At 30.5% G+C, this 13,945-nt stretch overlaps 2 protein-coding genes across 3 annotated transcripts in view; both read right to left on the reverse strand.

Annotated features, from left to right (window-relative positions):
* The window catches only part of RhoGAP100F (Rho GTPase activating protein at 100F), a 50,873-nt gene extending 37,796 nt beyond the window's left edge, over window positions 1–13,077 (reverse strand). For both annotated transcript variants that reach the window (XM_080175439.1, XM_080175431.1), the window contains exons 1-2: window positions 12,572–13,077; window positions 5,712–5,976 (exon numbers count right to left, since the gene is read on the reverse strand). In XM_080175439.1, coding sequence (XP_080031565.1) covers window positions 5,712–5,867 — 156 coding nt within the window. In that variant the 5' untranslated portion in view covers window positions 5,868–5,976; window positions 12,572–13,077. The remainder of the gene's footprint in view (window positions 1–5,711; window positions 5,977–12,571) is intronic.
* Ack-like (activated Cdc42 kinase-like) overlaps window positions 1–13,945 on the reverse strand; it is a 178,206-nt gene that overhangs the window by 86,170 nt on the left and 78,091 nt on the right. The window lies entirely within an intron of this gene.

The raw sequence follows: 13,945 nt of genomic DNA on the forward strand, positions 1-13,945 counted from the left end.
TACAAAGACAAAATGAATTTCCATTATTCTTAGGCAAACAACAAGGACAATGTCCATATGTAGCTCAGCAAAACAAAATGTTAATAATGTTAATGTTAATTTACAAGGAAGTAATGAACAACATATTTATATATATTGATGGAATGAATTTCATCAATTACATATTGTTGTCATGGGGTAATGAAAATTTCACTAAATTACAAATTATAGAATCCATGAGTTTATTCTAATTAAATATTACAATAATATAAGCCTAACAAAAAGTATGTTGTTTTTCAAAATGTAGTTGATCAGTACTATTTGACAAATTTCAAAGATGTTAAGACAATTTTTACTAATTTATTTGAGCAAAATTAAGAGGGGTGTATATATCCCCCCCCCCCCCATGGGCGTCCAAGCTTTTTTTTTGGGGGGGGGTAATTCGTGTTTGGGGGGGTAAAATGGCGCGCGAAGCGCGCCGAAATTTTTTTTTACCCCCCCCAAAATTTTTACCCTGGGGGTAAAATTTGATTGGGGGGGGTAATTACCCCCCTTAAAGTCTGTTGGGGGGGGGGGGGTAAATACTCCCCCAAAATCTGTTGGGGGGGGGGGGTAATTACCCCCCCCAAACTAATTTACCCCGGGGGTAAAATTTTTTGGGGGGGTAATTTAATTATGTAAAAAAAGCACCTACCTAATCTATTAAGTTAATAAGTACTATCCTATAACATAAAGTAGTAAGTAAGGTTTATTTGACTATAGCTTCAGATTTCATTACTTTTAATACTGAGTTCTCCTTTTTAGGAAAGCTTCACATAGATCCCATGATGGTTCCACACTATTATAGGTCAATCCTTTGAGTGGTTTTAGGCTATTTTTCTCCTCCCTTTTTACCCTTTAGAAAACACGAGTTCTTAGATGCTAAGGGCGCCACTACTATTCAAATATATAGTAGTATCTCATTCTTTAGAACATAAAAATACAATAATTAACTCACTAACCAATGAACCAATATGATTATACTTTAAAGTGAAGCGTCTTATAGGTCCTGGTAAGTTTTATAACTAGTTTTGAGACACCCTGACATCCTCCCAAAAGAAATCGCCTATAGAAATTCTTTTTCATTATTTAATGAAATATTTAATTTAGTTAGGTATCTATTTTATGGAATCTTCAGTGCTTTACAATTACATCATAGATCCACCCCCCAAAAAAAATTTTCAGTAAAATTTTTTTTTTAAGAACATTCAATTTTGGGGGGGGGTAAATACCCCCCCAAAAAAAATTTTTTTAAAGAACATTTATTTTGGGGGGGGGGGGGGGGGTAATTACCCACCCCAAAATGGTTTGGGGGGGGTAAATACCCCCCCCCAAAATCGTTGGGGGTGCCTACGGCACCCCCAAGGTAGGGGTAATTTTTTTTTGGGGGGGGTATTGTTCAAAAAATTTTGGGGGTGCCAAATGGCCCATTACCCCCCCCCTTGGACGCCTATGCCCCCCCCCCCCATATGTAATCATTCTCCTACACTTTCGACACCCGCCTTGGCAGAGATGAATCTCTTCTAAAACAGCCAAAACAGGTTAAAAAAGGTAAAACAACCCTTAAATTTAAGGGGGATGTGAAAAAAATATCACCTCCTAAAGCTCACACCCCTCCCCCCCCCCTACACCCCGCTTCGATTTTGGTTTAAAAAGAGTGTCAAAAACCTTAAGGGGGTTGTCAAAACCCTGTGCACGCCATTGAAAATTCAGAACCCTAAAAAGTGTATTAAAAAGTGTAAAAGATAGAACTATAAGAAGAAGTCACAATATATATGTTGAGAGATCAAAAATCAATTTTAGAAATTACCAAAGTACTTGGATAAAATTGTCCTACCAGATTGATATAGTTTTTAAACATTACTGTTCTTTTTTTATACAAAAATAATTTTGAACATTGATAATTATTTCTCTTTATTTCAATTTAATGAAATATTGGAAGAAAAAATAAGTTTTTGAAGTGAATTCTTAAATAATTTAAGTGTTTTAACTATTTCAAACTTGAAACTTTTACAGAAAATTTAACGTATTGTTTTTGGTTTATTTTTTTACCTACAATAATATCTCATATAATTTAAATATATGTTTTTATCATATTATTAGATACTGGTGACTTATTCAATTCAATTTTTGGCCAATTTTCTCATTTTACAAGCTACGGTTTTTCTTATAGCAAGTTTACATAGGTATTTCCATGTATTTCATCTTGTAAAGTGTTGTCTTATTCTGGTTGAAGCTCTAGCTCTTTTTTTTAAATCAAGGATGACAACATCAATAAATGCGAAGCTCTGAAACGGTAGGACAAACAAACATTTACCCTTGTAGAGTGTCAGAACCAATAAGCAGAATATAATGCATGATTCTAAACAAAATTTAAGGTAAATTTATTGCAAAACTCCTTGAATACATGATACTGTTAAAGGACATACTTACATTATTAGGAATTTATTTATGCTTTGCTTATAATATTGTACCTTGTTATAAAAGGAATTAGTAATCCAAAAATCAGATGAAAAGGATAATTATGACAAAAAGTAAAAAAAATTTAGCAAAAAAGTTAAAAATCAGCATGTTTTAAATGGACTACGGACATTCTGTTAACGATATTGGAGTTGCTACGCTTCCTAAATCGTACCTCATTGTAATAAAGATCAGCAAGCAAAGTTTAAAAAGAGCTATCTGTCCAGGATGGACGGACTGGCGTATGGACGGACCTACCCTTATCATAAAAAAGCTTAGCTTTTAATAACAGAGAAAGAATGAAAAGGAACCTACATAATATTTATCTACAGTTTTCTAAGTTCATTATACAGTGAAGTTTGTATGTTTAATTTATTACCTACTCCTAGTTATTATGTAAACCATTATTTTGATATTCTTTTTAAACTTTTTTTCTTGGAAAAACAGACATGAATCATTATTTATAAAAAGTATTTAACTCATAAAATTCCTCGGTCTCTGAGAATAATTCTTTTTAAAAATTAAAATGATGGGAGGGGAGTTAAAGGGAAAATATATAGGAGTTTCTTCTAAATACAAAAGTCTGGACTAGTCCTATAAAATGGAGAGAGGTAAAAACATAAGCCCTACGTGGGTCTATAACCCTGTGGGAAACTCCTGTACTCAACCTGACCTAACCTGGATTAAACCAATATTTTGGTTACTCATTCTTAAACAGACAATGACCAGAAATTTAAAAAAAAATTTATGATTATACCTGAAATATAGGGAAAGGACAATGAGTGATAAATCATTCTTTGCGTTTATTATGATCAACCAGAGTACGCTTTTAGTAAATTAAAGTATTGGTAAAGTTGGGGGAATGTTTTTGGTATTCTATTGCCCAATTATCAATCCTCTCTCTCAAAAATTACTGCCAATAGTACTTTTGAGAGGAAAGTATAATTTATAGTCAATTGCTCGTTCCCTTCCTGGAATTTACTCAATTCTAAAATAAATTCTTTGAAAATATGTTTCAAGTTTTATGTGTAAAGTGTTCTAGTTTAAAGTTCCCTGCAGTGTGTGCATGTGTGTGTGCATGTGTGTATGTATGTGTGTAAGTGTGCATGTTAACAATAAATGCATGTAAAGAGTCAACAATTTTATATGGAGAACAGAATATTTTAATTATAGAAAAATATAATCCTTTTCATGATTTAATATTTTGGGTTTATTTATATTTAGCTTGAGATCTCAATAACTGTAGAACCTATAAGCTTCACAATCACATATGTCCTGTAGGTTTTAGGCCATTTTATTTCAAATTTATGTCTTGGTATAGTTATTAGCTATTTTTCTAGCCCTAACCAAGCCCCTTCAAATACAGAGCCCCTAAATGCTAGGGGCATATCCACTCTTACATATACCAATTCAATCAGAAAATAAAATGTATCTACTTCCAAAAAAGATTGATCTTAACTGTAAGTAAAAGATTTTTTTAAAAGCAAATAACAATCAAAATACAATAAAGTACAAGTTTTTATTGAGTGTTAAAAAAGATATAATAACATTTAACAATATTCCCTTCTGGTTCAGTTTGTTTCCAAGAAAGTTGGGCAGATTAAAATTCTTCTTTTTATTCAACAATTGCATTCAATATTCCAATTGATTAAAGAACTTTTTCATAAATTTAATCAATATGGACCTTTTTTTGGAATGATTAAAAACCCTTTTTTTTTAAAAAAAGTTATAATTTAGTCAAAATATATTTACCTTTCCAATTTTTTTTATGGAGGGTTTAGGTTTATTCCCAATAATAAAACCCCCATCAATAAAAGCTTTTGCATCCTAGGCAAGTATGAGTTTAATTATAAGTTGAAAACGCTTTTTGAAACCTGATATGACAATATTAAAGCTTAAAATAATAATGTAAAATATGTCTTTTTAAATAAAACTAATGATTTTGAGCTGCCCAACTGTAAGACCTTGACTGGTTAATCAATGATTATTCACAATACTTGTTATTAACAACAAATAAATCCAATATTTTGACGCCATAGCGCACACAGTGCGTATAAATAAACATGTACTTTTATAGTATTGTTATTCCATAAAAGGACTAGTTGTTTCGCCCCTGCCATCCAGTTGCCTTGTATTCAAAGGTCAAAACTCAACACTATAGTGTGATTATCTCGGCAGCTACTTTTGGTAAAGATAAACCTTCAAAAAGAAAATCCAGTATACACTCACCTGGTCCGTCGGTCTGTCGGTCAAGCTACAAAAACATATATTTTTCTTTTTACAAAAATTTCGATCTTTTGTTATAATTATGATAGTCTTCTACTTACATTTGCCTGTTTTTCCATCCTTGTTTTTTGTGCTTAACTACTTATGGATGTTGATATTCTAGATAGATGTATTAATAAATTTAAAATACATAGGATAAAAAATAATAAAATATTCACAGAAAAGTTCAGATTATTAGCTGAAATACAGAGTTTCCCTTTAAAGAGGAAGTAAAAAGACCCGAAGTCAAGACGTGAATCAAATATAATTTTAATGTATTATTAGGAATACTATACTTTCTTTCTACATGATTAAAAATTGATGTCAAATTTAAAATACTACAAACTGCTTTCCTTTTCTTGTCATTACAAATGTAAAACTCAGATATAGATGGATAGGTAAATTGAAGAATTAATTTCTTTTTTTAATAAAAATGAGATTATAACATCATCAATTTTTAAGAGCACTAGAATTTTTAGTCAATGTAATTATCTTTTTGGATTAAAAAAATATTTATTTTTGCATTAATTTTAAAAAATCTTACAAAAATAGCAACAATACCCTTCCCCCGACCGAACTAGGACCCAATTCTTAAGGGTAAAATTTGAGGAAAGAATTAAATTTTCACTGACATATCTCTCTGTCATTTATTATTAAATTACTCTTGACAAATCTAGTTTGAAAATACATAATTATTTAAGTTAAGGACATTTTTTCAATAATTTCTAAATCAATAAATATTATTGTTATAATTTTAACAGAAATAAGGCATTAATTGGGGAAAAACAATGGTTTACATTAAAAATTTGTATTCTTTGTCAAAATTTTTTGTTTTATTTAAAATTAATAGATAAAATAATTAATATTAATGATTTTCGATATAAATAGAACAATACAACTACTATAATATAAAATATTGTATCCAGAGTTAACCTTTAAATATACCCTAATTGTTTTTAAAAACGTACCTTCTTGAAATCACCACCAGGTGGCGGCGCCAAGTTGCCCATGTTATCCTGTTGTTGTTGCTTCTGATGGACGACCAGGGGCTGGCGAGACGGCGTGTTCTGTGCTGACTTCATATCTCTGCCCCCGGGGTCCTGTTTACCTCCACAGCAGAGCATCGTGGGGAGGGGGAGGTTGCCCCTCGCCCCCTCCCTGCCAAGGAGGGGGAGGTTTCCCCTGGCCCCCTCCCTACCTAGGAACCCGTGCGTATGATCTCCCAGGATGAGCCTGAACAAATTTAAAATAAGGTTAATTTTCAATATAAAATAATCTTACTATTTGTTTATAATGTTAACTTGCGGCTTATAAGGGGTAAAAAGTAAATATAAAAATAGCATAAAACCATCACTACCAGGACCTATGTAAAGTTTACCTAAAAGGGAAAACTCAATCTGTTCTGTAGTTATCGAACTCTTAAGCTTTATGTGGATTATCTGTTGATCAAAGTTTTATATTCATTTATATCTCATTGTAAATATTAACAATATGTTGAAATATATATTTTACATGAAACCTTTAATTGTAAAATAAATAAATCTGTTTCAAGCAATGGATCTATTTAAAATAAATATATCTACATAAAAAGTTTTCAATATATATCTTAAATAACTTATAACCATAATGCAAAATTTCGTTTCGGAATTAAAATAAATTTACCATACAATGTTCGGTCAAATGTTTTGTTTATGTCTAGCTTCCACAAATAACGATAAATTAAAGAATTTATTTGTTCTTACTCCTTTTACTCTTCTTTTAAAAAAAAAAGATATATAGAACCTATGAACTTTCTTAAAAAGTACAAAAATGCACCCAAATATAGTTTGAAAGAAAATATTTGGTTATTTACCTCTAAAATAGGCAATATATAATGATATTATCGCAGTATGAATACAAGCACAACTATTAACTAAATAGGCCACTAGAACCTACTATATAAACTAGATACAGTGTGTAGCAAAGATGCTCTATAAGTTATTATGGCTGTCCATACTAAGCCGAAAATGAGATTTACTTTACTATATTAGATTTAAGACTTTTTTTTGTAAATTCATCATTATTCAGAATATACGAAAATACATAGTTTGGCTATAATTAATCTTTTCTTTAATTAATTTGTCCATGTTTCTACGCTCTCATCATAATGTATACTCCTGTCCTTGTTAAAATCTAACTGTCTGGACTACCCTACCAAACTGTTACTAAAACCAAACCAAGTACATAAATAAATATATGACGAAAAAAATGTAGTATTGAAAGTTGTACTCTATTGCAAATTACACACTAAGGAAAAAACGACAATAATAATCATCCAAAGTGTCCATATTTACATACAAACACACATATGTAACTCTCATACAAGAAACAACAAAAGTATAATTAGATATTTATGTGTTTATATATATTTTTCCCCAAGAATACCTAAGTTTTTATGTGTTTATGGTAATACATATTATATGTATGCATAATGTACAGTATGACCCTCGAAAAAGTATTTTTAAGCATCTGCAGCCCTTATTTCTCAATGAATTATTAAAAAATGCATATGTCCTTGTTCTCCAAAGTATTCCACGTAAGTAGATATAAAAATATTTTTTTTACCTCCATTAACACCGGAGATTTTTAGTGCTAAAGTTTTGAAAAAGTGACTGAGGAAAAAGTAACTTTTAACATGAAACAACTTTTTTAGCAAAATTAAGCTAGAAATCCTTTTATTTTTGTTACTAGCAGAAACTTTATACAAAAATGAAATAAAAAATTTAGTTTTTGAGTAAAAAGCATTTTTTTACACATATTTTTTGAGTCTTTTTAGTTATATTTTGAAAAACTTACTTATTAGGCAAAATTGTTTAAGATTAAAAAACCAAATAAATCTCTATGAATATAGCAGGAAAATTGTTTTTGTTTCACAATTCTAACTTTAATAACAAAAAAATTATAAAGAAAATAAAAATAAAACATAATGAGTTTTTAGTCTAAAAAGCTTAATTTACCCCCTATTAAATAATTGAGATGTCAGAAAAGTAGGCGGAGCAACTGTCATAATTAATCCTTTTCTATAAATAAAGGTTAATAAATAATCTAAAATTTGCAAATAATCAATTCATTCAGTAGTATTTTTTGCCATTAAAAATTTATATTTTTTGGTGGAATAAAAAAGAAATATTTAGTTAACTTGTTTTTCTTTGTGTCTCATTATTCAGTTGCCAGAAAAACATAATATAACTATCCAAAAAATAAGAGAAACAAAAAAAAATTCTTTTTCTCAGTCACTTTTTCAAAACTTTAGCTCTAAAAATCTCCGGTGTTAATGGAGGTAAAAAAAATATTTTTATATCTACTTACGTGGAATACTATGGAGAACAAGGACATATGCATTTTTTAATAATTCATTGAGAAATAAGGGCTACAGATGCTTAAAAATACTTTTTCGAGGGTCATACTGTATTTATATATATATCTATATTCAACACTATGAAAACCACACTGTATCTATAAGATGGGAAATCTGGGATCATGGAAAGAAAATAAAGTACAAGGTTTCGTCATATTTTCACAGTAGCTTTATGTTTAATAGGCTTTACTCTATTATGTATTATTTTATGTTTCATTGGCTATACTCTAATATGTATTATTTTATGTTTCATAGTCTTTACTCTTTTATGTATTATTTTATGTTTCACTAGCGGCTTCGCCCCTAGCCTCTAGGGGCTTTGCCCCAAGAGGTGATAAAAAAAAATTATGGCGAAAATCGTAAAGGACCATGGAAATCTCCTTCAAAAAAAAAAAAAAAAAAAAAAATGGGGGGGGGATTTTTTAGTTTTTGGGGGGTTGGGGGTGTCCCACCCCCCAAGAAAATAGCTTAAAACCACAGGACCAATAGGTAGATACCCTGAAGAGTAGAATCCGATCGGTTCAATGGTTACCGAGATCTTAAGGGACAGACAGACAGACGGACAGACGGACAGACAGACATCGTTCTACTTTGTATTATAGATAGGCTTTACTCTATTATGTATTATTTTATGGTTCATAGGCTTCACTCTATTATGTATTATATTATGTTTCATAAGCTTTACATTATTATGTATTATTTTATGTTTCATAGGCTTTACTCTATTATGTATTATATTATGTTTCATAGGCTTCACTCTATTATATATTATTTTATGGTTCATAGGCTTTACTGTATTATGTATTATTTTATGGTTCATAGGCTTCACTCTATTATGTATTATTTTATGGTTCATAGGCTTTACTCTATTATGTATTATTTCATGTTTCATAGGCTTTACTCTATTATGTATTATTTTATGTTTCATAGGCTTTACTCTATTATGTATTATTTTATGTTTCATATACTTTACTCTATTATGTATTATTTTATGTTTCATAGGCTTTACTCTATTATGTATTATTTTATGTTTCATAGGCTTTACTCTATTATGTATTATTTCATGTTTCATAGGCTTTACTCTATTGTGTATTATTTTATGTTTCATAGGCTTTACTCTATTATGTATTATTTATGTTTCATATACTTTACTCTATTATGTATTATTTTATGTTTCATAGGCTTTACTCTATTATGTATTATTTTATGTTTCATAGGCTTTACTCTATTATATATTATTTTATGTTTCAGAGGCTTTACTCTATTATATATTATTTTATGTTTCATAGGCTTCACTCTATTATGTATTATTTTATGTTTCATAGGCTTTACTCTATTATGTATTACTTTATGTTTCATAGGCTTTACTCTATTATGTATTATTTTATGTTTCATAGGCTTTACTCTATTATGTATTATTTTATGTTTCATAGGCTTTACTCTATTATATATTATTTTATGTTTCATAGGCTTCACTCTATTATGTATTATTTTATGTTTCATAGGCTTTACTCTATTATGTATTACTTTATGTTTCATAGGCTTTACTCTATTATGTATTATTTTATGTTTCATAGGCTTTACTCTATTATGTATTATTTTATGTTTCATAGGCTTTACTGTATTATGTATTATTTTGCTCTGTTTACAAAAAATATTCACTCCTTGCTTATCATCAATGTTATTAATTACATTCTTGTTTGTCAAAATGGTCCAACAGTCTTAACTTATATATATAACATACTAGAGTTGGCTCGATATAATTATCTCCCTATTGGCTAGTTTTCTATATGCATATCTATTTCTCAATAAATCTATTTTCCTCACCCGGCATTACTATCTAAAAGAAAGTAAATATTTAATAATTTAAATGATTTTTAAAAGATTTTTTTAAATTATATTTTTTTCTTTACATTACCATCACCAAAGGGTTAATGATGATGATTACAATTTTAGTTTAATATTTGAACACACAAAATGTCGCCACAATCGAATTCTTTTAAAACATAGTTTTCTTAAATTTATCATATTATAAATTTAAATTTTCTTTTTTATGATTAGAAATTAAATACATCAATATAAGGTAAATAGCAACATGAAATGAAAAAAATGAATTTATTTTTAATAAAGTAAAATAATGGGTCTTATCGTTCTGGGCAATGAGAGTTTATTATGGATTATTGGAGCACTATGAGTTTTAATCATATATTCCTTGGAAAACTTGAGCTCGTTTATAGACATTTATTTCCTATATAGATCTGACATGGATCTTGAAGCAATTAAGCAGGCCGTTTTGTACATGTTAAAAATTGGAAGATTTCATTAAATAAAAGTAATCGCAAATATACTTAGTAAATAATTAGGTTTAGGAAGCAAAGCTACTCTACCATTTGAAATATCCGTTGGTCTCTCGTTCATGCAACAATAGAAACATGTATTTTCATTTGTAAAGATTTTGTGATTTATTATTTATCATCACGTTATCTCTCTCTGAATCTGCTTTATAATTCCTTTTGTCCGTTTCTACATCTAAGATTTGTATGTTCTTCGCTACTTATGGTGGATGTTATTATCCTTGTTTCATGATCAATTAAATTGAAACCTATTAAAATCAAAGTAAACATGGAAAATTTCTCTCAGCTTCTAATTAATGCTGTTTGTTAGTTTTTTTTCAATTACTATATTTTGAAAATATTATATTAGAAGCCCTTGAATATTCAAGGACCTAAATTGGTTCCAGTTAGAGAGTAATTTAGATCAACTGATAATTGATTGCCTATTTCTTCCCTAATTTCCGAAGTTGTCAGCAGATAACCCAAATATTGCAAAACCTATTTTCAGCTCTCCGGTCAAAGGGAAAAACGATATAATTTATAGACGATTTATACATTACCTACACATTTAAAAATTTAATTTTTCAAATTTTGATTTTTTTGGGGAAGTTTTAAGCTTTTTAAGCTAGTAGTAAATATTGAGATAGGATGAGGAAACTATGTACACAATCGGAAACTCAAATTCAGCTGACGGTAATTTAATATCTTTTAACTAGAGAACTAAGAACACATTTAACAAAAATATAACATAAAAAATTGTGCATATAACTTTGCTATTTAAGTAAACAACATTATTTCTCTCAATATGACCCCATCGATACGAGTGCGGATGTCAACACCCCCTCTTAAAATTTATATTAGGAGGGGATGCTAAAAAACACACCTTTTGTGTACGCTACTGGACCCATCCCAAATATTTGTATTTTGATTGTTTTGAATAATCCTATTATATAAAGTAGTAAGGATATTATGTCTGTAGCTTAAGATTTCGATAACTACTGATCCGATTGAGCTGGCTATTTTATGGAAACTTCAGATAGGTCTTAGGATAGTTATATACTGTTTTTTATTATATTTAACTCTTTGAATGGTTTTAAACTTTTATTCTGCCTACCCATCAAATACAGAAGTCCTAGATAATAGAAACGCAGCCGCTAGTGTTAAATAAACATCTAATAAAATATACCTAAAACTTATTTAATATGCAGAAATATATTTGATGTATAAATATGAATATTAATTCTAATGAAAATCAATATGTAATCTTTCCAACTGATCTACCATATAAGTTTCTGGATATGCAAATGACAAAGGTTTAACTCCACAAATTTATGCAAAACCAATCCATGGTTATCGAGGGTTTAAAAGGAATTAATGATTTTTAATAAGAATAAGCCACTCCGAATCTAGCATCTAGAAGCTATGCAGTTGGGTACAGGTGTTTTAGGACAGAGTTTCAAAACATCTCATGCCATAATAGAATCTTCGGTGTTTTACCTAAAAGTGTCTACCGAGCACTGAAAACACAACCTTGGTTTGAAATAAATTAGAATAGTTTCACTCCTAGGGCTTTACCTGCGGGGCTCTATCTCTAACGGGCTACCCAGTACCCACTATGACCTAACTTAACCAGACATAAAGTAATTAACGAACAACAACAAACTATATTCAAATCTATCTTAATTTATTGCAAAATAAGAGGGGGGGGGGGTTTGGGGTTCTGTGCTTAACTAGGCACTTTAAAGGGAAACCACCAAATCATTTCAGAAATACACTACTAGTTTGGTCTACTAGTATCGAATATCTTTTATTTCAGGCTAAACTTTTGTACTTTACTTAACAAAAAAGTGCTTCCCCCCAAAAGATTAGATTCCACGACACTTTTTTATATATGACAAAATCTTATTTGGATAACATTTTTAAAACACAGAAATGACCAGCAACGGGCTAAAATACAATTTAAAAATAAACCAAGCATGCTACAAATCCAATAAAGTCTTCATGGAAATGATAGTTATTCATTTGTTTAAAACAGACAGGCAGACAATCATATTGGCACTTTGTTATCAAGATTTTTACTATTAATATTTATGCTTACCGTTAAATAGAATAATTAAATGTTGTTTTATCTACAACTAAAACAGTCCTAGCTACATGTAACAATTAACTGAGATTATATTGATCCTGAAAATTTTCACAATCACAAAAATTTAAAAATACTTTTTTTATTCTAAAATCACAATTTTTGGGTATCTAAAAAAATGTAACTCAACAAGTTAAAAGTATCTGTATCTCGTGTTATTTATTGTCAATGTAAATGTTGTAGGTGTAGTAAGTATTTGTGAGTGAACAATAATAACTTGTATATATAAACACTCACACAATAATATATATATTTTACAAGACCGGGCACCCTAAATCACATGTGTTTAGTGTAATCACGCCATTCCTTCGCCGTTTCTTTTTCACAGATTTCATCTACATGCCATCGGCGGCGTGTGTGTCACTGAATGAGCGCGGCCTGTACAGCGCAATGTTCGCGCAAATCACCGCCAGTCTGAAGACACTTTGTGACACATAGGTAGAGGAGCTTGTGTAAAGACTAGTAGAGCAGTAGTCCACCCTGCCCCACCTCTCCTCACACAGAATATATATATACACAGACACAAATATATAATATGTGTGTGTGTGTGTTAGTGTGTGTGTATGTGATTGTGTTTAGATATAATATTGGGTGGTGTGTGTAGATGTATGTTTGTGTGTATTAAAGTGTGTGTGAGTGTGTATGTAAGGCTTGTACAGACAGTTACTGTGGTAGTGTTTGAAGTCACAGTAAAACCAGTTTTGCCAACAAGATCAATAAAAGTGGTGTTTTGCTTGTATTGTAGAGTGGGCTCTCCCCCCCCCCTCTTCCCCGTCATACTCTCTTTTCTATATTCCTATTTCCTTCCACTACAGTCAGAGAAAGAGAGAAATAGTAAGAGGCATATTTTAAAATAGAGAGAAAGAGAAATTCAAAGAGATAGGGGGAGAGGTGTAAATTTTTCTCACCTCGGAAATTCCCTTTTTACTGTGGAAACCATTCACATTCCCCTACTTTCCCCTCCCATAGCTCCGTCTGCTATTTTGGTCCGGTGTGTAAGGAAAGGTCTTCTCCGTGGCTCTTCCGTTAGCGTCGTGAGTCCTCTTCAAACACATGGATAACCTCCGACACCTCTTCCCCTCAGCAACATTTAATATTCCCCCTCCCCTTCTCTCACGCCCTTCCTTAACCTACATTCCAATCAGTCCCCTCCCCCTCTCTATTTCCGTCTCCCCTAAACGCTAGTTTCCCCCCTAAGTCTGTTATCAGATGGTTATATAAATCCCCATATTTCCAAGTCTCTCTGTCTCTCTCTAATATAACGCCGTAAATTTGAGACAAATCATATAACTTCGGAGGAAATTAAATTTATGAAAATGAATTCAAGTC

Source organism: Acartia tonsa, chromosome 1 (genome assembly GCF_053477335.1).
Source record: "Acartia tonsa isolate MP-2025a chromosome 1, ASM5347733v1, whole genome shotgun sequence".
In the NCBI taxonomy this organism is placed as follows: Eukaryota; Metazoa; Arthropoda; class Copepoda; order Calanoida; family Acartiidae; genus Acartia; species Acartia tonsa.